The sequence below is a fragment of the Mesoplodon bidens genome (assembly GCF_964165515.1).
Source record: "Mesoplodon bidens genome assembly, chromosome: 6".
NCBI classification, from domain to species: Eukaryota; Metazoa; Chordata; class Mammalia; order Artiodactyla; family Ziphiidae; genus Mesoplodon; species Mesoplodon bidens.
The window spans coordinates 111,742,968-111,766,125 of NC_138162.1; the positions used below are offsets into that span (position 1 = coordinate 111,742,968).

The 23,158-nt window shown below is 46.5% G+C and overlaps 1 protein-coding gene across 2 annotated transcripts; it reads left to right on the forward strand.

Annotated features, from left to right (window-relative positions):
• Nucleotides 1–2,424: 2,424 nt before the first annotated feature.
• Nucleotides 2,425–22,514, forward strand: LOC308619433 (L-threonine 3-dehydrogenase, mitochondrial). Of its 2 annotated transcripts, XM_081238191.1 has the most exons (10): nucleotides 2,444–2,504; nucleotides 10,531–10,681; nucleotides 12,027–12,224; nucleotides 13,812–13,854; nucleotides 14,721–14,791; nucleotides 16,567–16,716; nucleotides 16,805–16,977; nucleotides 18,451–18,541; nucleotides 20,935–21,204; nucleotides 22,010–22,514. In XM_081238191.1, the coding sequence occupies exons 3-10, from the start codon at nucleotides 12,041–12,043 to the stop codon at nucleotides 22,147–22,149; spliced, it is 1,122 nt and encodes a 373-aa protein (XP_081094317.1). In that variant the 5' UTR covers nucleotides 2,444–2,504; nucleotides 10,531–10,681; nucleotides 12,027–12,040; the 3' UTR covers nucleotides 22,150–22,514. The 2 variants fall into 2 exon arrangements, with proteins under 2 accessions (XP_081094316.1, XP_081094317.1); XM_081238190.1 differs by lacking the exon at nucleotides 10,531–10,681 and having other exon boundaries at nucleotides 2,425–2,504.
• The last annotated feature ends 644 nt before the right edge of the window (nucleotides 22,515–23,158 follow it).

Below are 23,158 nucleotides of genomic sequence, written 5' to 3' on the forward strand. Positions count from 1 at the left end.
AGGAAAGACTCACCCAAATTTGTCTGGAGTCTCTGACGAGGTGCATGGACCAAAGAGGCCTCTGCTGGTATCAAGCTCCAGATCCTCGTAGAGTTCAAGTGAAGAAGACAAGTCTGCTCTGGGCCCTTCATCACCAAAACCATCAACTGAAAAAAAAAAAAAAAAGCACAACCTAAAAGTTGAGAATTATGTTTTATTCAGCAGATTTTCTGAGGATTTAAACCCAGAAGATAGCTTCTCAGACTGCTCTGAGGGATTGCTCCAAAGAGGTCAGGGAGGAACCAGGATATACAGGGGGTTTTGCAACAAAAACCACGTAGTGGGAACATCAAAAGATTATGTTAAAGAAAACCAGACATCTCACATTAATGAATTTAGCACTTTTCTAGGTATGGGAAGATGCAAGGGTCTGGGTTCACTGAAATCATTCCTTTGAAACGCACCTTAACTATCTACGCCCAGTATCCTGGGCTTTTTCTCCAACCCATATGCCTTCAGGGTGCACAGTCGGGGCAGAAGCAGTGGCTGCTGGCTTGATGTTGGCAACATCCTTTGTTTACTGATATGGCAGGTGACATTTTTCATCCACACCAGAAACCACGTCACCTTTCAGTCCCTTGGTAATCACGCCTTTTTCTTGCCCTGTCCTCAGGAGCAAAGGTTGAAGCCACGTTTCCTCCCCTTCCCCCCCACCACCCCAAACAAGCAGCATCCTCAGTGGGCTGCTCCACCCTGAAACATCCGTGTCTGCAACCCACTCAAAGCAAGTTCAGTGTCATCTCTGACCTCACCACAATGTTTGAGGAAAACAAAAAATAACTCCTAATGATATGATGTGGTGTATTAGAAAGGGCAGTGACCCGGTGCCTGGGGCAGCATTCTGGTCCCCCTGGCCTCTGGGGAAATCGCTTCACCTGTCTAGGTGGGACTCCACCTCTTCCTCTGTCAAGTGGGCACAGTGGCCTTGATAATATCCTAGGTCTCCTGAGAGGCTAAAAGTCTAATTAAAATTTGAAAATTCAAGTGCACTAGAGAGAGACCCATAATGAAGATCATGTCATATGGGAAGAAGTTGAAGAGATGGGACCTTCTAAGAGTCTGTAAAACAGAAAGATATATTTCATAAAATCATGGATTCTTTATGTTGGAGGAGGCCTTAGAGCTGTTTTTCTAAACCCTAACATGCACACAAACCACTTGGAGAGCCCCTTGAAATGCAGACTGTGATTTAGTAGGTTTGGGAGGGGGTTGTTTTCTCCAGGGACCACAGTTAGAGGACCAAGCCCCTAGGGTATATCCGTGGTTCTCACCATGACAGCTCATGGGGATCACTTGGTCCTCACCTTGATAGCACATGGGGAGCACTCGAGAAGCTTAAAAAAAAAACTTATGCCTGGGCTTCCTGCCACTCCTCCTTCCCCAGCCGACGAGCTTCTGATTTATTTGGGAGGTTCCAGAACTCCCCGGTGATTCTAATCTGCAGCCAAGTCTGAGAAACCACTCCCCTAGGTGAGCGCTTCTCAACTTTAGCACAGATCATCATCACCTGGAGGGCTTGTTCAAACACAGCTCACAGCCTGGAGGGGTGGGATAGGGAGGGTGGGAGGGAGACGCAAAAGGGAGGGGATATGGGAACATATATATATATGTATAACTGATTAAATTTGTTATAAAGCAAAAAATAAAAAAATAATAATAAATAATAATAATAATAATAATAAACACAGCTCACAGGGCCCCAACGCAGAGATTCCGACTCAGCAGGTCTGGGGTGCAGCCTCAGATCTGCATTTCCAACAAGCTCCTAGGTGATGCTGACTCTGCTGGTCCGGTGGCCTTGGAGGTCATCTAATTTCACAGCGATATTTCCCATGTGGGAAACCAAGATGAAATGACCGTCTCAAGGTCTCTTTGTACCGTATCTCCTGACCCCGGTCCGGAGCTATTTCCCCTGCCAATCCCTCCAGCTTTCCCTTTGGCGTCCCGCATTCCTCCTCAAGTCCACTGCTGAGCCGCTAAACGCCAGCACGCACCAGTGCTCTGGGGCTCCGGGGGGCCGGGCCCCTTGTGTTGGGAGGCCCTTGAGCTGTCCCCACCTGGACAGTCCCACGCGAAGACCTGCAGACTGGCTCTGCCGCTGCCGAGGACGCCGCACGCCGGACTCGAACGCGTCTCTCTCTTTCCGCGAGCTCTCCCTAAAATGGGTCGGAGGCGGAGCCCGCGTGAGGGGCGTGCACCGCCAGGAACGCTACTGGGACCCTCGGGGAGTACCATGGCAACCGGCGCCCTCCCACGTGGTGATCCGACGCCCTTGCCAGGGCGGCCCGGACCGGAGAAGGGGATTGGTGCACCGGGGGGCGGGTTTGCTCGCAGAGACTATAAAGGCGCCGCGCGCGGCAAGTTCTGGTTTCTGTTCCGCGCTCCCGGACTTCGGGCCCAGTGCATCTGCAGCTCCAGCTCCGGCGCCGCAGCAGCGCAGCATCTCTGGGCGGCTGCGTCGGAAGGTCAGTGCGGAGGCGGCCGGATGCTTCCCCGGCGACTGACCCCGGGAGCTGAGCCTCTTCAGAACCGAGACTGACGGTGCAGGTCCCCTTGGCCACCTGGCCCCCGCTGGCCCGATCGGTGTAACGCGGCGCGGGACTGGAGACCCAGCGCTCCCGGGCGCGAGCGGGGGTCCCCAGCAGTCGCCGCGGAGCTGGGAGGCCGGGGGAGGGCCGGGGCACTGCTGGGGTCGCCAGGCGCGGCTCCCGGCCCTTCCTACTTTACGGAAGGGCACACCCTGCCAGGGAATAGGGGCGGGAGCGGCTGTTCTCATAAAACCGGTTTATCCAGCCATGCTGGGAGGCGGAGGCCGGAGACCCGCGTACGGCCCAAGTCCTCGCGTCTTCTTGGGTTCCCTTTCCCGGGACGGCGCGCGTAGGAGGGAGTATGGGGGTGCCCGCTCCGCGAAGCCAGATCTCCCTGTAAAACCCTCTGTAGCTCACGCTGAGAGCTCCGGTATTTTTTCCCCCGACGCTTTCTGGCTTTCGGATCAACCCCACATTGAGTCTAGACTTTACCAGCTGGTTGATGGAGTCTTTACACTGAACAGTTTGTTAAGTGCTTTTGTAAATTGCTTTTATTATGTGGTGGTCCGATCATTTCCCCCTTTCTAAGGACGGGGAAACTTGAGGTTTGGCGAGGTAGTGTACGCAGGCTCGCGCGGCGAGGGAGGGCCGTGCCTGGCCTTGAACGCCCTCGGCTCGTGGGTGCTCTCGTCCTGGGGAGCGTCGAGGAGGAGTAGCCGAGCTGTAGGGGAGGAGGGGCGGCGGGGAAGGTGCCCCCTGCGCCACCACGAGGGTGTTTCCTCTTTGTCCTCTCTCTTGGGTACCTGATGTTATCTCTTCTTTTGAGGGAGAAGAGTGGGGGTGATGGAAGGAGGGTTTGAGACTCAACGGACCTGGTTTGCAGCCCCTCCTTTTGGTAATTAGTATCTGCCTGACCTTGGGCGGGTCAAAATTCCTTCTGCAAAATGGAGACAAGATCCCAGCTTTAGAGTTACTCTGAGGCTTAAGTAAGAGTTCAGGAAAGCAGGTGCTTCGTCAGCGCTCAGTAGTTGAGGTGCCTGATTTTTCCTTGGGTCATTACTATGAAGAGGACACGTTTGCTTTTATGATTTAATGAGCTGGAGGATGTGAAGCGGAGACTGCCTTGCAAATGTGTCTTAGAAGCGTTATTAGTCCTTAGAAGCGTCATTAGTCCCCGGGACCAGGAAGTTGTCAACTGGGCAGTGGCTGACCTTTGGTGAAAGGTGCAAAGCAAGAGGCCCCACTTGGAGGGGCAGGGAACTCTCTGGAGATCCTTGAGATGGGAAGGAAAGGTAAAGGCTGGAGGAGAATAATAGGTTTCAGCAGGTTTATAAGCAGAGGGAAAAGAACCATTTAGGGGGATCGGTGAGACAAGGGCTGGGGAGTTTGGATGGGACGGGGGTTTGATGCGTCTCTGGGGTGGCGTTGATCTCCACTGGGCGAATTTTCTAACTCCTCAGTAGTATATGTATGCACTGACCATTTCTTGGGGCTGGATTTTTTTTTTTAATTTAAGTTGTGGCTTCAATTACATAACAAAATTTACCATCTTAACCATTTTTAAGAGTACAGTTCAGTACTGTCAGGTATATTCACAGTGGATCTCTAGAACTTTTTTATCCTGCAAAACTGAAGCTATGCCTGTTAATTGAATACTCGTATCCCCTCCCCCTTTCTCCCACCCCTTGGCAACTACCTTTCTACTTCCTGTTTCTATGATTTTTTGATTACTTTAGATAACTGGTATAACTCATATGAATGGAATCATACTGTATTTGGCCTTTTTTTATATAAATTTATTTATTTTTGGCGGCATTGGGTCTTTGTTGCTGCGTGCGGCTTTCGGCGAGTGGGGGCTACTCTTCGTTGCGGTGCGCGCGGGCTTCCCATTGCTGTGGCTTCTCTTGTTGCAGAGCACGGGCTCTAGGTACGTGGGCTCGGTAGTTGTGGCGCACGGGCTTAGTTGCTCCGTGGCATGTGGGATCTTCCCGGACCAGGGGTCGAACCCGCGTCCCCCGCACTGGCAGGTGGATTCTTAACCACGGTGCCACCAGGGAAGCCCTCATTTGGCCTTTTGTGACCAGTTCATTTCACTCAGCATAATGTCCTCCAGGTTCATCCATGTTGTTGCATGTGACGGGATCTCCTATTTCAAGTCCAAATAATACGCCATTGTATGTATATACCACATTTTCTTTATCCATTCATCTGTTGGAGGCTGGATGCTTTTAGCTTCATGCTAAATGTGCTGGAGACATTACTTAATACATCTTTATTTACTGTCTCCGTGGCTGAGGATGATTAGAGCTAGAAATTTGGGGAAAACACAAGACAGCAAGAATATTAAGGGAAATTGATGGCGCATTCTCAGGGAAAAGGCCTATTTCGTTGGTTTTCAATATTTCAAATTGGAGTTTCTTTTAATATTTCTGAAATAGAATTATCTGTCTTCAGAGAAATCACAATTGAATTAAGGTTTTTTTCCCCAAGAAACAGAAGTAATGTTTTCTGACAACAGGGGACATTCTGTTTATTGTGGTGTAGACAAACCCCTGTTATTTCTTGGTTTCTTCTTCCTGCCTACCTGTTTGACATGGTGTTTGAGTTCTGACGTGCATCAGGCACTGCAAGGAACTGCTCGGTGGGACTCACAGCTCCATGGGAAAGGCAGCCATACTGGTACCTGGCACCTAAAACCAACATGTCCAAAGCCAAGCTCGTTTGTCTTCTTACCTGACCTGCTCCTCCAGAAAGCCCGTGCTTACAGCAGCACAACTTGGAAGCCTGTGTTATTCTCCTCCATTCCTTCACAAGTTGCCCCACATCCAAGCAATCAAGGCCAGCTGGGCTCTGAGTCTGTATCTCTATCACCCCACTGTCTTCCTGACGCCACTGCTTTCTTAGAGTTCTGCTCTGGTGAGTGCAGAAAGGGTAAATGCCGGGAGACAGGAAGAGTCATGTAACAGAGGCTTGGGCTGGGGAGACGCTCCATTATTTAAGGAGGAATGTCTGTTGGCCCGTTTCTTTTTCATCCCTTGGAGTTAAAGTAAGCAAGGTGCTTAGGGGAGAAGGTCTGTGGACTCTCATCTGATCTTCAGTCATCTTTGACGGTTCCCCTGTATAAGTTTAATAACTAGCTTGGCAAAGCAAGTTTTACTTTAGAACAGCTTTTCTCAAGTGTGATCTGGGGAGCCCTGGGGTTCTTTGAGACCTCTGTAGGGTCTATGAGGTCCAGGCTATTTTTTTTTTTTTTTGCGGTACGGACACATAGGCTCAGCGGCCATGGCTCACGGGCCCAGCCGCTCCGCGGCATGTGGGATCTTCCCGGACCGGGGCACGAACCCGTGTCCCCTGCATCGGCAGGCGGACTCTCAACCACTGTGCCACCAGGGAAGCCCCCAAGGCTAGTTTTTAAAAAATACTAAGAGACTGTCTGCCTTTTTCATTCTTTCTCTCTCAGGTGTATGGTGGGGTTTTCTAGAGGCCAAATGGCTTGTGATGAGCTTTTCCTCTGATGGCTAATGAGATGTGTGCTTGTGTACTCTTGTGTTTCTAGAATCTTCTAAGGAGAGTAGGCTTAGAGTATAAATATGTGCATTTTCGGAGATGACCTCTGTTTGTCCTTAGTACTTCTTTGCATTCTTACTAGCTACCTGCAGTTATAGCTGCTACCATCTCTGGGGACTGTTTTCTTTTAGTAAGTCATTACTTTGAAATCCCTAAATTGAGTCTTGTGGGTATATGGAAAAAGAACAAAAAGTTTATGGTCTTGATTTTAAAACTTTTCTGAAATTTTAAATGGTATAAAAATTCTTTTGAACTTAATATTTTATTCTAACATAAGAGGAAATTAATTTATATATTTTTTATATTTAAGGATAGATCAATGGTTTAAAAAGGGGGATATTAGAGGACTCGCTTTTTTTCTACTCAAAACTGTACCATGTGTATAAATGCTGAAAAAAAAAATGAAACGACGACATAACGGAGTTCTCTGACTCATGAAGAGGAATTTACTCCAAATAAATGTGCAGAACTAAATAATACATGAAAATATGAAGGCTTTCGTCAAGTTTTACGGATGTCAGAAATTTATCTTATGTGTCTGATGCCATAGAACTTTTTTGAATAGTATTTTGGTCCCAATAGCATTATTCTTAGACCAACCATTCATCATCTAAAGAAAAATAAAATGAATGAATTAAATGTAGATATGGTGAGCTCTTTAAAAGCCAAAAATTATTTGTTACAGCTTTCCAAACTAGAAAAGAAAAAGCTATTAAGATAGGTTATCAAATTGCAGTGGCCAGGGGCTTCCCTGGTGGCGCAGTGGTTGAGAGTCCGCCTGCCGATGCAGGGGACATGGGTTCGTGCCCCGGTCCGGGAAGATCCCACATGCCGCGGAGCGGCTGGGCCCGTGAGCCATGGCCGCTGAGCCATGGCTGCTGAGCCTGCGTGTCCGGAGCCTGTGCTCCGCGACGGGAGAGGCCACAACAGTGAGAGGCCCACGTACCGCAAAAAAAAAAAAAAAAAAAAAAAAAAAAAAAAATTGCAGTGGCTGGAGAAACACACAATAAAGCCTTGATTGGATGAAAAAGCATTGAAAGAAATAATAGCACTGCCACTTTCTAATAATACAGTAACTTGTCAAATTAAAGATTTAGCTGCAAACATGAAGACTAGTTTGGTATCTTGACAGAGAAGTGTATTTTTACCTTACAAATGGAAGAATTTGTAGTCATGGCTGCACTTGCCATTTTGTTTGTATTTATCTGGTATCAGTGCCAAACCAATTATCAAAGAATATCTTTTTGGTGAACGTTTGACAGCAAACACAAATAGTGCCAAAGTATTCAGCGTGGAATAACTTTTTTGAATTTCATGGTTTATTCCGGAACAACTGTGTTGAATTTGCACTGACGGTGCACAAGTCACACCTGCTAAACGTACTGGTGCCTTTGAAGGAATCAAGGCAGTGGCACCACTTGGTACTAGAAGTCATGGTATTCTTCACTGCCATGTACTTTCAGTGAAAAATAAAATTTAAAAATGGAAAGCTTTACTTAAGAATACCCTTTATGAAGGAGTAAAAATGACTGATTTTATTAAATCTTGACCCTAGAGACATCTTTTTAACGTGTCATGTGGTAAGTGGATGTACTTGTTCCATATTGAAATATGACGGTTGTCTTGAGAGAAAGCATTTTGTGTGATTGAATTGTGAGATGAACTGGTCCCTGTTTTTCATAGAGAACCATTTTTGCTTGAAAGAATGACTGACAAACGATAGTTATTCATACCTGGATAATCGGCATACATTTTCTAAAAAAATGAACCAAGCGAGCCTGCCAAGGTATTTGTTGCAAGTTAAGTTGTATCCACTACCGTGAATTTGACAGCTTCCCAATACTTGGGAATTTTCTGATGAGATCAGTGATATCAATCAGTATGACTTTTGGGTATTGTACAGTGAAGTGTGTTAACAGTTGGAAGCTCTGCATAACTCACTGAACCAATATTTTCCCAAAAACAATGTATGAAATTACAAAACCATGCAGGAGTAAAAGATGTGTTCAAGGGACTTCCCCAGCAGACCAGTGGCTATGACTTTGCCTTCCAGTGCAGGGGGTGCAGGTTCAATCCCTGGTCCGGGAGCTAAGATTCCTGCATGCCTTACAGCCAAAACACCAAAACATAAAACAGAAGCAATATTATAACAAATTCAATAAAGACTTTAAAAATGGTCCATATCAAAAACATCTTAAAAAAAAAAAAGATGTGTTCAAAGCATTAAATATACCAGTGGGTCTTAATGTAGCAGGTACAAAAGTTCACTGATAATGGCTTCAGATTCTACATTGCAACTAACCTTTAAGAAACTACCATGTGTTGAGTTTTGGATATCCAAGATGAGTACCCAGAATTATCTGAAAAGGCTTTCAAAATACAGCTTCCTTTCCCCACTGCTTTGCTTTGAGTCTGGATTTTCTTCATTTACTTCAATCAAAGCAGCAGACAGATTGAGTTAGAAGCAGATGTGAGAATGCAACTGCTTTCTATGAAGGAAAACATCAAAGAGACAAGTAAATGTAAAACAGTGCCACTCAGTAAATGTTTTGTTTTGGAAAATACAGTTCTTTTCATCAAATATGTTTATTTTAACATGTTTATTGGTTTTAAATGAACTCATTCATAGGTTAAATGTTTCTCAGTTTTGCTGTCTACTACAGCAAACATTGTTAGATAGACCCCACTTAAACAAAAGTTCTCTGTAGTCCCCAATTTTTAAGAGTGTAAAAGAGTCCAGAGACCAGAAAATTTGAGAGCTGCTGCCTTAAAAGTATAAAATTGAGTTTGACAGTGCCAAGATAATAATCTTGACTTGAAAAAGCTTCATGCGGGAGACGGTTGGAGGGTTTTTGGTTTTGTCTTTAATGTACATGCATTGTTCATCAAAGCAATCCCATTATAGGGACAGTAGAGCTGCTCGACGGTTAGGAACTGGGTTCCCTGAGAGGGGTGGTGCTTGCCATGGTTAAATGCTGTAATTCAGAAAGACATTCACAGGCCTCTGGCCTGTCATGAGCATCAGATGTTAACTAGTAATAGTTGTGGAATAAGAACCAACTCAAGCATGAATTGTCCACATTGTTAAACTAAAATACTTTACATTCAATTAAGAATTTGTACCTCCTTCATGCTTTCTCCTTCTGGGGAAAGAGAAGATGAACTGAGTCATATGTATTTCACATCCCTGTTTCACGTCTTCAGAGTTTACCTTTTCCCAGACTCCAGTGTCTTCAACCTTTAAAAGAAAGAAAAAAAAAAAAAAAAAAACCCAAACTTCTTCACCTGTGGCCATCACTACTTTGCTTTTGGGAACTGAGAATTGTCTTTGAGTTTCAGATGTTCTGGTAAATCTGGCTGCTTCTTGGCTTCCTCGCCATCCTCTTGAACTTGCTGAAATAACTGACTTTAAGAATCAAAGTTCTTACCTGGTCTCGGGTGTCAGCAGTGGCTGCAAAGATGGTTTGAAGGGATGATGGAAGAAAAGCTTGGGTCTCTCCTATAGTGACCTCCCTTCCAATCCGGAGATGCACCATCAGAAGGTTGTCTTCTGCTTGTTTGGGAAAGTTAGCTGGGATGCAGGGCCTCAGGACCTTGGCAGGGCTCCATCTCAGGCTGGGGATCTGATGGGCCAAGCCCCTGACCCTACAGAAGCCATCGGGGCTCTGCTCACCTTATTTCGGTGTCCTAAAGAACAAGACCTCTGTGGCTCACAAAAGGGTGTCCAAGCATAGGGTTTCAGCAGATTGTATTGCCCTTTTGTTTTCTATAATCTGGATTTTAGGGATTGCAGGAAAGCTTCTGATACCTCTGGCAGTTTTAACTTAGAATTACTGTTACCTACTCAAGGCACTGGGCTGAGTGTGATGCCAGGCTAAGTTCAGATCCTAAATGGGAAATGTCTCCAAGTGTGGCTTACTTTTTCTTGTTTTATAATGCAAAATATAAGATGGTTGAGATCTGGCCACTTCTTTGTGAGGGGGTTGGGCACTGGGGTCGCTCTGAAGGCTCATCCGCCAGTGCTGTTGGAAATCTGACAGCTGACGGACGTGGTGGCCACGGGCAGTGTGCAGAGTGCAAAGGCCTGAGCTTTGGGGGCAGGAAGGTCGCTGTTAGAACTGAGCAGCTCTGATCTGCTCTTGTTACATGTTTGCCTGGGTAAAGCTGATGAGGAAGGGGGGCTGGACTGCAATAATATATACATGATCTGGGAACAGAGGAGAAAATGGCTCTTCTAAATGATCCTTGAGTTGGCAGTGAAACAGAAGTTAGTCACAGCTTACTCAGTATTGCCGGGGGCCTTTTTACCTTAACTATCTGCTTTTCTAGTCTGGTTCATCCTAAAGGTAACATCTGAGTTAGCACGAGAGTCACAGGGCTCTGTGTTATTTAACAGGGGACCTGTTCGCACCTCGATGGTACGTGGACAGATGACTACAGTTGTGAAGATCTGAGGCCTTTGCGGGGATCCATGGTGTTCCTGGCGTGGACGGCTCTGTACCCAGTAACCTCTACTGTGACTTTAGATCCCAGTTGATGTCAGCACGGTGTGGCTCCAGTTCTAAATCTCGGCCAGTCTTTGTTTGCCTGCACTTTGCACCAGTGACGTTTATCCCCTTTTTGCAGGGCTGGGCTCACAGGGCTGGGCTCACAGGGCTGGGCTCACAGGGCCGGCTCTTGACTGGCTCCCTGTCTGCGCCATCAGCAGTCTCTTTAGTTCGATTCATGAATCCAGAACATGGCTTTGCTCGTGAGCTGGCGATCTTAGTGTTAGTTGTGGTTAAAGGGTTTGTGGTTTTTTGTGTTTTGTGTTTTTTTTTTAAAGAACCCCATTCGTGCCTTCTTTCCCTTGTTCTTTTTTTTTTTTTTTAAGATGTTGGGGATAGGAGTTTATTAATTAATTTATTTATTTTTGCTGTGTTGGGTCTTCATTTCTGTGTGAGGGCTTTCTCTAGTTGTGGCAAGCGGGGGCGACTCTTCATCACGGTGCGCGGGCCTCTCACTATCGCGGCCTCTCTTGTTGTGGAGCACAGGCTCCAGACGTGCAGGCTCAGTAGTTGGGGCTCACGGGCCTAGTTGCTCCACGGCATGTGGGATCCTCCCAGACCAGGGCTCGAACCCGTTTCCCCTTCATTAGCAGGCAGATTCTCAACCACTGCGCCACCAGGGAAGCCTAGGGTTTGTGTTTTGAGGGGTCGGGAGGGTAAGCAGTTACATACTGAACTCTGCTTCTTTTGTTTTTTGTTTTTTAATTTTATTGACATATAGTTGATTTACAGTGTTGTGTTAATTTCTGCTATACAGCAAAGTGACTCAGTTATACAGATATATATATATATATTCTTTTTCATATTCTTTTCCATTATGATTTGTCACAGGATATTGAATATAGTTCCCCGTGCTATACAGTAGGACCTTGTTCTTTGTCCATCCTATATATAATAGTTTGCCTCTGCTAATCCCAAACTCCCATTCCTTCCCTCCCCTACCCAGCCTCCCCCCTTGGCAACTATTGATACAAGTCTGTTCTCTATACCTGTGAGTCTGTTTTGTTTGGTAGATATGTTGATTAGTATCGTATTTTAGATTCCACATATAAATGATATGTGGTATTTGTCTTTGTCTAGCTTACTTCGCTTAGTATGATACTCTCTAGGTCCATCCATGTTGCTGCAAATGGCATTATTTCATTCTTTTTGATGGTTGAGTAATATTCCGGTGTGTGTGTGTGTGTGTGTGTGTGTGTGTGTGTACACACACACCACATCTTCTGTATCCATATTCATCTGTTGATGGACTCTTAGGCTCCGTGTCTTGGCTAGTATAAATAGTGCTGCAGTGAACATTGGGGCACATGTATCTTTTCTCAACTCTGTTCCTTTGGTGTTACAGTGTCTTCAGAGATCATGCCGGTCGTTTGGATGCTGCGGCGGGTTGCCAGCCGGGTGCTGCAGAGACCGGCCTGTGGCTGCCAGGCTCCTGTCCTGCCCAGCCGGTTTCTGGGCACCTCCCCTCAGCAGATTCCAGCGGATGCCAACTTCCACTCTACCTCGTTCTCTGAAGCAGACCAACCGCGCGTTTTAATTACAGGTTGGGTTTTTTTCTTTTTTCCACATTTGTGGCTTTGTTATTTTCTTTGTGTGGTGGTGTATTTGTTTTTGGAATGTCTAACATGCCGCCAGGTAACACTGATTCATCAGAAACTCCCTTTTCCACTCCTGGCTCCCTCCGAAATAGCACAAGGCCCCTGTCCTTATTTTGCCGCTGTTGCCAGGGCTTGGTTTCCTTGCCCAAATCTTTTATTGTCTGAAGGGAGGACCTGGGAACCTGAAGAGGACCAAAATGCTGCTGTGGGACTCAGTTCCCCTTTCCTGCGAGGAATGGCCTGGGAGCCAAGGCGTGTGGATAGAACGTGGCCTCTGGAATCAGGCGCATCTTTCCTTGGCCAAGCTTCTCAGGCCAGGCAGTTCCTGCACATTTGTATGGAAGAGATAGCCAGGGCCTGCCCAGGGCCCGAGGGACGCCTCACCATCACCTCTTGACACTTGCAGCTCATTGTCCACGGACTGGCTTGCTGACCCCTCTCCCCTCGCAGCCACCCAACACCTGGTCCTGGTTCTGTATCTGCTCACTGAAAACTTGACTGTCTGTCCACAAGTCCTTCCAGCTGACTCAGGCCCCACTCTGATTTGACTGACATGTTTTATTGTCCCCTGTTTGCCAGAGTTTCATCCCTTGGCTTCACGCCCTTATCCTTCTTACATTCCTCAGTGTGTGTGTGTTTCTTTCACCGGCACCTCCTCCTCCTCCTCCTCTCCTGCTGTAACTGTGTTTCAAGTGAGGCCGGTTCCCTCTGCGCTTCCCCCCGACTCTCCCAGCTTCTTGTCTGTGTGTTGTTTGATCCCCTCCTCCCTGCACCAACAGAGCATCTTCCAGGGCCCAGCGTTACCGTCAGTGGGCTGGTTTCAGTCCCATGTTAACACACGCTTACAGGAAATCCCAGTGTCCGTATCTTCCTGCCTCTTACTTTCTCCCAGATGGAATTTAGGGTTGTATTCCCCTAAAGGTGCTCCCAGACCCCCAGCTCTCCCGTTTCTATCAATGGCATTTGTAAGCGTCCAAATTAAGATGCTGTAATACTCATCTTTAATGTTCTTAGCCGCTCCTTGCCCATCCAGATATCTGCCCCTTTTTTCAGGTGACTTCTTGGCTTGTCCCTTCTTTCTTTCTCCCCTCCTATTCCTCTCCAGGTCTAATGGAAGCAGGGTGCTTTGGATAATCCCAGCAGAGGTTGATATCAAACTATTATATCTAGCTTTGAGTGTTCTGGTACCCGTAGCAGATAATTTTCACAGGCCATCAAATAACAAAGGCAAAGCCAGTAGTGAATTCCTGACCAGGAGGTGGTCCTGCTCTTCTGTGATTGTGCTCTTACCTGTACCCTGGCTTCCCCTCAGCCACTCTGTGCTGGAGAGCACTTTTGTCTCTGGAACTAATCTTACCTGGACCCGATCTCTGTCCTAGCTCCGAGGAGGTAATTCAGTTCTATCAGGCCAACCTGGGGCTTTACTTAGTTAGCTAAGAGTGCCAGTAGAGTTTTATTCTATTATTACATACTGGGAATAATTGAATTGGTTAGATTTAGATTAAAGATTCACTTTTTTCTTCCTTATCCAGGGGGTCTTGGCCAGCTTGGAGTGGGGCTTGCTAGCCTTTTGAGGTAAGAGCTCGCAAAGTTTAAATTTAAATTCTGAGTTTTTCAGGGCTTGTCTTTGGCCCCATTGAACCGTTGAATCTTTTCTCTCCCCTCTTGCTTACTTTAAGATATCGTATGTAAATGACCGTTTGGGATGCATTTCATTGTGCCTCTTCAAATCACAGACATTGTTTCAGGTCCTCGACTCAGCATCCCCCAAGCTGGTCCCTCGCCCTCTGCCTTTCCTAGGTTAGGCAAAGTAAGACCTGCCTCCCAGTAAATCACTTGGTTTTCAGGTGTTTGGGGGCAGAGGGAAGTACTGTATGTGTAGAAACTGAAAAGGAACAGTGTGGGATTTGGAGAGTGGGATAAAAGGATAAGAGGGGAAGGCTTCCCCGGTGGCGCAGCGGTTGAGAGTCTGCCTGCCGATGCAGGGGACACGGGTTCGTGCCCCGGTCCGGGAAGATCCCACGTGCCGTGGAGCGGCTGGGCCCGTGAGCCATGGCCGCTGAGCCTGCGCATCCGGAGCCTGTGCTCCGCAACGGGAGAGGCCACAACAGTGAGAGGCCCGCGTACTGCAAAAAAAAAATACAAAAAAAAAAGGGTAAGAGGAGAGAAGAACGGGGAGGGAAATGGAAAAACTCAGGGGCACTGGGAAGAAACTGGTGATGGATACCGGGATGATAATGGGCTGAGGTAGAAGCAGGAGGTGCCGCCCTAAGTGTGGCTGCAACTGCAGGGCCGTGAGTTGAGGATGAAGAGGGAAGAAAGGTGTGAGGAGGAGGGATTTGGAGGCTGATGGGACATGACAATTCCTGTTGGAAAGCCTGTTTTCATAGCACCTGTTATGCCCTCAGTGTACCAACTCGCGTGTTTGATTTTCCCTTTAGGAAACGATTTGGGAAGGACAACGTGATTCTGTCTGACATTCGGAAGCCCCCTGAGCACGTCTTCCTTAGTGGTAAGAGGCTCACAGAGCAGGTAGAGAGGCAGCTCCCAGCATCAGTGCCACCGCTCATAACCAGGCTTGTGAATTAAAGAAAGAGGAGTATTTGAGGCACAGCTGTGCCACTTAAAAATGTTTCATGGTTTTGTCCTCATAAGTTCTATAAAACGGCTATGGGGGCTTCCCTGGTGGTGCAGTGGTTGAGAGTCCGCCTGCCGGTGTGGGGGGCACGGGTTCGTGCCCCAGTCTGGGAAGATCCCACATGCCGCGGAGCGGCTGGGCCCGTGAGCCATGTCCGTTGAGCCTGCGCGTCCGGAGCCTGTGCTCCGCAACGGGGAGAGGCCACAACAGTGAGAGCCCCGCGTACCGCAAAAAAAAAAAAAAAAAACGCCTACGGTACAGCTACTGCTTGTTCAAGGGACCCAAGGACAGGAGAGTCCTTCAGACTTTGACATGAAGTTGTGGAATAGTATCTTTGGATATTATTGGGAGCAGTATCTGTGGAATAAAACTGATTCCTATCTTTCAGAGTTTTTAGTGAACTTTGCTCAGAGAGAAAGCAAACAAAGATCAAGTTCTGAAATGAGGAAAAGGAACTCTAAATTTTGGAGAAATTAATCCTCGTATTTCAACGTGGACTTGTTCTTAAACTACTGTGCACACACACAGACCCCAGACTCCTCTGGTCAGGTTGTCTACAGCTCAAAGGTGTTCTTATAGTTCTAGTCCTTCCTGGTTCTGTGTCAGCCTTTTGCTGTTTACCGTGGGGAAGAGTGGTAGTTTGCTGAAAGTGGGGGAAATTGGCACAAAATCGGCTCTATCTCTAGCCTAACCAGGTGTGGCGAACTCTTCATTTATACTTCTTTTATACCGTGGTGGGGGTTTTGTTTTTGTAAACCCATCTCTCTATTCCTTTAAAATATGCAACTTTTTTTTTTTTTTGGCTGCACCGCGCGGCATGCGGATCTTCCCCAACCAGGGATCGAACCCGTGCCCCCTGCACTGGAAGCGCAGAGTCTTAACCGCTGGACCACCAGGGAAGTCCTAAACTGTGCAACATTTTTTTTTTTTTTTAAAGGGAATGCTATTTATTTATTTATTTTTGGCTGTGTTGGCTCTTCGTTTCTGTGCGAGGACTTTCTCTAGTTGTGGCGAGCGGGGGCCACTCTTCATCGCGGTGCGCAGGCCTCTCACTGTCGCGGCCTCTCTTGTTGCGGAGCACAAGCTCCAGACACGCAGGCTCAGTAGTTGTGGCTCACGGGCCTAGTTGATCCGCGGCCTGTGGGATCTTCCCAGGCCAGGTCTCGAACCCGTGTCCCCTGCATCGGGAGGCGGATTCTCAACCACTGCGCCACCAGGGAAGCCCTATGCAACTTTTAAGCAGTGTGCAATCTCTGTGTGCCTATAGGTTTGGCCACTCAAGCCAGTTGCCTGGTCGTTACTCCGGTTCTTAATTTTATTCTGTTTGATACTGGCAAGCTACTTAACCTCTCTATGCCTCAGTTTCCTCATCAACAAAATATCCGCCTCGAAGGCTGTGAGAGTTAAATATACAGAAAGCCCTTAGAACAGCACCCGGCAGGTGTATGTCCTGTGTAAGCATTAGCTGCTGTCAGCCGTGGGGTGGCTGGGATTTGTTATCCTCCATAAGGAAAATGCTGGTGAGCGTCCAAGTTGTTGCTACCAAGTCGGTACCAATGGAATTCAAAGTCCGTGGGGGAGGGGAAAAGACCAGTTGGACTTTTCAAGCCCAGACCTCTTTTACTTCCTGGTTCCACTGCTCCTTGCAGGCCCGTTTATTTATTCCGACATCCTGGACTATAAGAATCTGCGGGAGATCGTGGTGAACAACCGTGTCACGTGGCTGTTTCATTACAGCGCCCTGCTCAGTGCAGTGGGAGAAGCAAACGTGTCCCTGGCCAGAGCTGTGAACATCACTGGTGAGTCTCTGGATCTTGCCCCAGATGACCCAGATTTCCCAGTTTTTTGGGAAGAGGTTTCCCAGTTGACGACGTCGGCTCGTTTCAGGGCTGCACAATGTCCTGGACGTTGCCGAGGAGCACGGTCTGCGACTGTTTGTGCCAAGCACCATCGGGGCGTTTGGACCTACTTCTCCGCGGAACCCAACCCCTGATCTCTGTATCCAGAGACCCAGGACTATCTACGGGGTGTCCAAGGTCCACGCGGAGCTCATGGGCGAGGTAAGCATCACTTGGCAAGATGACTCCGTGTTTCCTTTTCTATTTCTGCCTCAAACACCTGCTGGTTCAGCCTTGGAGGGGACTCTCTCCCTCCCTTAATCTCTGCCTCCAGAAATGCTCGGGGACTGAGTGTGTTTGCCAAGTGGTCAGTACCGACAGCTCCAGAGGAATCCTCAGTCCTGTGCTAACGCAACACTTCGTACACGCCCCTCGAATGGCACCCCGTCTTTCGTTTGCTGCCCATCTTATTTGTACTGCACTGTTCTTTCAGGTCCCCGATATTGGTAGTTATCAGAGGTAATTTTAAAATAAACTCAGACATCTTTTTGGTTTTATTTGTTTATTTATTTATTTATTTATTTTTACAACTTTATTGGAGTATAATTGCTTCACAATGGTGTGTTAGTTTCTGCTTTATAACAAAGTGAATCAGTTATACATATACATATGTTCCCATATCCCTTCCCTCTTGCGTCTCCCTCCCTCCCACCCTCCCTATCCCAGCCCTCCAGGCGGTCACAAAGCACCGAGCTGATCTCCCTGTGCTCTGCGGCTGCTTCCCACTATCTATCTACCTTACGTTTGGTAGTGTATATATGTCCATGCCTCTCTCTCGCTTTGTCACAGCTTACCCTTCCCCCTCCCCATATCCTCAAGTCCATTCTCAAATAGGTCTGTGTCTTTATTCCTGTTTTACTGCTAGGTTCTTCATGACATTTTTTTTTCTTAAATTCCATATATATGTTTTAGCATACGGTATTTGTCTTTCTCTTTCTGACTTACTTCATTCTGTATGACAGACTCTTGGTTTTATTTTTTAATATGCTTTGTCTTTCTAACTCTATAGCACATTTTAGCTGGTTTCTGATCCTTCATCTGCTATATCACAGTCACCATCTTTCCCTGTACTCTTCCCAGCACTGCACCACAGGACAGGCTTGTGGAGATTTGCTCAGGACTATGTGCATGGTCTCCCTTCCAAAGAAAGGCTAGAAATCCTTACTCTCGGCTGATCTGTTATTTACAGTGTTATCTAGTGATGTTATCACCAGAATGATGATTCTTTGAAGATAAAAACTTCAGGGTTATTTGTTAAAAAGAAATGAGTGACTCTTAGCAATTCTAGAGCCTTCATTTCCTTGAGGAGGATTTATTTTTTTATTTTTTATTTTTCACTTAAAAAATATTTATTTGGCTGCACGGGATCTTCATCGCAACATGCAGGATCATTTTTTTTTTTTTTTTTTTTTTTTTTTTAGTTGCAGCGTGTGGGATCTAGTTCCCTGACCAGGGATTGAACCTGTGCCCCGTGCATTGGGAGCACAGTCTTAGCCACTGGACCACCAGGGAAGTTCTAGGAGGATTTTAATACGACTGTATGGGATGAAGTTTCAGGAAAAGGCTGTTATTTCTTTGCATTGCTCTACCTGATTTAAAAGATTCTTTTTAAAGGAAGTTTTCTCTTTTTTGTAGTATTATTATTACCGGTATGGGTTAGACTTCCGATGCCTGAGATATCCTGGCATCATTTCTGCTGACTCCCAACCTGGAGGAGGAACGACGGGTAAGTGTTATTTTTGATTTCTTTTTTTAAGTAAGATAAGCTTTCTAATGGCCGGGCAAAGTGGAGATGGATCTGTCGTCTTTTTAGTCGTATGCTGACCGGAGTTTTTGCATCCTTTCTGGGAAGTGCATCTGAGAAGCTCATTGAACCCCCCTACTGAATTAAACTTAAACTCATGCCGATGCTGTAAGTCCAGTGGGATTGGCCACCCACAGTGCTGGAGTCAAACTGACATTCGCGTTTGTTACCCACAATGTAGGAAGACATCAAATGAGAAATCACCTCTTGGGAATTCCCCGGCGGTCCAGTGGTTAGGGCTCGGCACTTTCGCTGCTGTGGGCCTGGGTTCAATCCCTGGTCGGTGAACTAAGGTCCCACAAGCCGCGTGGTGCGGCCAGAAAAGAAAAGCCTCTTTCTTTGAATATACCTTTGTTTCTTCATACAGAGAGTTCTATTAAAATGGACTCTGCATATTTAGAAAGAACATAGCATTGCTCCCGCTGCTCTTGTTATTGTGCTTATTGCTGTTTATCCAAATTGTCTTAGTTTTTATTTCAGAAAAGCTTGCCCCAAAATGAGAGTGTGTTACTGCTCATCTCTAGTGCAGTTGGTTACTTGCCTGTTTAGGAGCCTGTATTATTATTCGTTGGTGAGTGGAGGACCAGGCCTGGTTAACTTCATTTTTTTCTTTTTTCTTTTACCAAGGAATAATTTACAATATTATATAAATTTCAGGTGTACAACATAGTGATTCACAGTTTTTAAAGGTTGTATTCCATTTATAGTTATAAAATATTGGCTATATTCCCTTGTCTGTACAATGTATCCTTGTAGCTTATTTGGTTTCTGCATAGTAGTTTGTACCTCTTAATCCCCTACCTCTATCTTACCCCTCCCCACTTCCCTCTCCCTACTGGTAACCACTAGTCTGTTCTTTGTGTCTGGGAGTCTGTTTCTTTTCTGTTATATTCACTAGTTTGTTTATGTTTTAGATCCCACATATAAGTGATATCATATATTTGTTTTTCTCTGACTTGTTTCACTAAGCAAAATACCTTCCAAGTTCATCCATGTTGTTGCATATGGCAAAATTTCATTCCTTTTTATGAGTGAGTAGTATTTCATTGTGTGTGTGTGTGTGTATACATATATATATATGTGCCACATCTTCTTTATCCATTCATCTGTCGATGGACACTTAGGTTGCTTCCATGTCCTGGCTACTGTAAATGGTGCTGCAAGGGATGTTGGGCTGCGTGTATCTTTTCGAATTGGTGTTTTCGTTTTCTTCGAATATGGACCCAGGTCATATGGTGGTTCTATTTTTAGTTTTTTGAGGACCCTCCCTACTCTTTCCACACTGTTGTCATTATTCACTTTGGACTTGAGCATGCGTCATATTCAGTAACTCCCACATTAGACATCCCTCCCATATGAGGGCTTCTGAGATACAATGTAAAAGATACTTGACAAAATCCAAGGGGTTTTTTACTGTAGATTTGTAGTATTGTCTGAAGTCCGAGAGGGTTGTGCCTCCAGCTTCGTTCTTTTTCCTCGGGATCGCTTTGGCAATTCTGAGTCTCTAGTGGCTTCATATAACTTTTAGGATTATTTCTTCTAGTTCTGTGAAAAGTGTCGTGGGTAATTTGATAGGGATCGCATCAAATCCGTAGAGTGCTTTGGGTAGTGTGTCCATTTTAACAATACTAATTCTTCCAGTCCAAGAGCATGGGAAATCTTCCCATTGCTTTGAATATCTTCAATTAAAATTTGAGGGATTTTAAAAGAGCCTTTGGTTTTGGTTACTTTAAAAAATGTTGCCTTAATGTGGTGCATCGCCAAGTATGCACTAGGAACCCCTGGGAATCCTTGAGACCCTTTCAAGGGGTCCAGGAAGTCAAAACAATTTTCCTATCAGTACTAAGATGTTATTTGCCCTTTTCACTCTGCTTTACAAGTACACCGTGGAGTTTTTCAGAGGCTACATGATGTGTGTAGCACAGTGGACTGAACACAGAAGCAGAGATTCCCGCTGTCGCCCATTAAGACAGTAGAGAGGTTTTTGAAAATGTAAAACACGCTGTTCTTCTCACTAAATTTTCTCTTGTTTGGAAAATGTGTTCTTTTTCACATAAAATATTATACATGTGAACGTGTGGGTTTATTATGGTCATTTTAAAATGCAGAAATATTTTTTTTTAATTCTCAGTTGATATCTGATATAGTAGATGTTGCTACAGCTCACCTTAATAAAACCTCTTTGGGGACCCTCAGTGATTTGTAAGCACATAAAGAGGTCCTGAGACTAAGACATCTGAGAACCACTGCCTTAATGCAAGAGGCTCAGTCACCATTTTGTTATGAGAAGACCCACAGACCAGGTTCTCTTTCAGACTACGCAGTCCAGATTTTCCATGACGCTGTCAAGAATGGCAGGTTTGAGTGCAACCTGAAGCCCAGCACGAGGCTGCCGATGATGTACATTGATGACTGCCTCCGGGCCACCCTGGAGGTCATGGAGGCCCCGGCAGAGTCCCTCTCCATGAGGACTTACAATGTCAATGCCATGAGCTTCACCCCTGCGGAGCTGGCCCAGGAGGTTCTCAAGCACGTTCCAGAATTCCAGATCACCTACAACGTGGATCCTGTCCGACAGGCCATAGGTTGGTACCCCATTGCAGAACCCCTCAAAGCCAAAATTAAGCTTCAGTCCGCCCCACAAGTCCTTGAGAACATAAACGGAGGAGGATAAGGAGAGCTCAGCACCTTCCCAAGGGGCCCGACACCTTCTGGAGAAGGAGCTGCTGTTGCACCGGAGCCAGCAGATGCTGCGGTTTGGGGAAATGATGTCTAAAGTGGGTGGGCTAGAACCATCCAAATAAACAGCTTGTCGGCACTTCACCATTTGCCAGTTTAAACGTAAAACAAGCAGGTATAGTATGAGAGCAGCCCTGGGTTCTCAAAGGTTGTGACTGTGCCCCTGTGTGAGTGTCATCTGAGCATAGCAACCCCACCTGACAAGTCTGCATGAGACTTTCCCCCGAGGTGACAGACTTCTAATCTAAGAAGGTGGCTGTGTGAGTGCCCGTCATAGCTGCTCTGCTCTGCTCAGCTCAAGGGGGGATTTCAAATAGGACGTTTCTTTCGTGGATGATAATCCTTTATTTAAAATGTTCTAGAGGGCTTCCCTGGTGGCGCAGTGGTTGGGAGTCCGCCTGCCGATGCAGGGGACTCGGGTTCGTGCCCCGGTCCGGGAAGATCCCACGTGCTGCGGAGCGGCTGGGCCCGTGAGCCATGGCCGCTGAGCCTGCACGTCTGGAGCCTGTGCTCCGCAACGGGAGAGGCCACAGCAGTGAGAGGCCCGCGTACCCCGCAAAAAATAACAAATAAATAAAATAAAATGTTCTAGACCTTTTTGCAAATCTAGAGCCTGAATAACTTAAGCTCCTCTTCCATATCTTGTCCTAGCCGATAGTTGGCCAATGAACTTTGACGATAGCAACGCCCGGAAGGACTGGGGGTGGAAGCACGATTTCGACCTCCCGGAGCTGGTGACGACGATGCTGAACTTCCACGGTTCCGAGCGCAGAGTGGCCCAGGCTAACTGAAAGGGCCGCAGGGAGAGCTCGTGAGTCCTGGGCGGCTGTCCAGGGAAAGTCAGAACAACCCCGAGGTTCCAGACCCCGAGGAATCCAGATGATGCAGAGTTGAAGGACCAACTGGATGGAGTTTTCGAAGCTCGTGTGGAACTGCCAGATGGAGAACTGACTTGGTTTTAGCATTTTCTCAATGCTCTAGGTTTGGTGGCAGGACCTCTGGAGTTTTGCTGTCTGCCTAACCTTGTCCAGACACACGAATCACAGAATGAAGACTTAAGTCATAATAGTTTTCCATCTTCTTAGTTAAGATGAAGCAACCATTTCCGAGAAGGGAGAAGTATGTGATGTTTGTATTAAATTAAACTTAAATATCGCTCCTAAGAATCCATTATTCTCTTGACTGAGACCGAAGATTACATTTTAAAGACTATCAAAGATAATCTCCCAATTTAAAAGAATTCTTTACTATCTCATCAGAACATAAAAAATGCCTCACGTATTAATCCCATGTTCACAACGTTCAAGAGATTGATTGATTGTTGACTGATGATTGATTTTTGGCTGTGTTGGGTCTTCTTCGCTGCGCGCGGGCTTTCTCTAGTTGCGGCGAGCGGGGGCTACTCTTCGTTGTGGTGCACAGGCTTCTCCTTGCGGTGGCTTCTCTTGTTGCGGAGTACAGGCTCTAGGTGCACGGGCTCAGTAGTTGTGGTTCGCGGGCTCTAGAGCGCAGGCTCAGTAGTTGTGGCACACGGGCTTAGTTGCTCCGCAGCGTGTGGGATCTTCCGGACCAGGGCTCAAACCCATGTCCCCTGCACTGACAGGCGGATTCTTAACCACTGCGCCACCAGGGAAGTCCCTGTTCAAGAGATTTTTAATGTGTCAAAAATGATCAGTTCTAATTTATTTGTCTGTAAGAAGATATACTGGTAGGAAACTAAGAATATCAAGAGATGATCTAGGGGACTTCCCTGGCGGTCCAGTGGTTAGGACTCCACACTCCCAATGCAGAGGGCGTGGG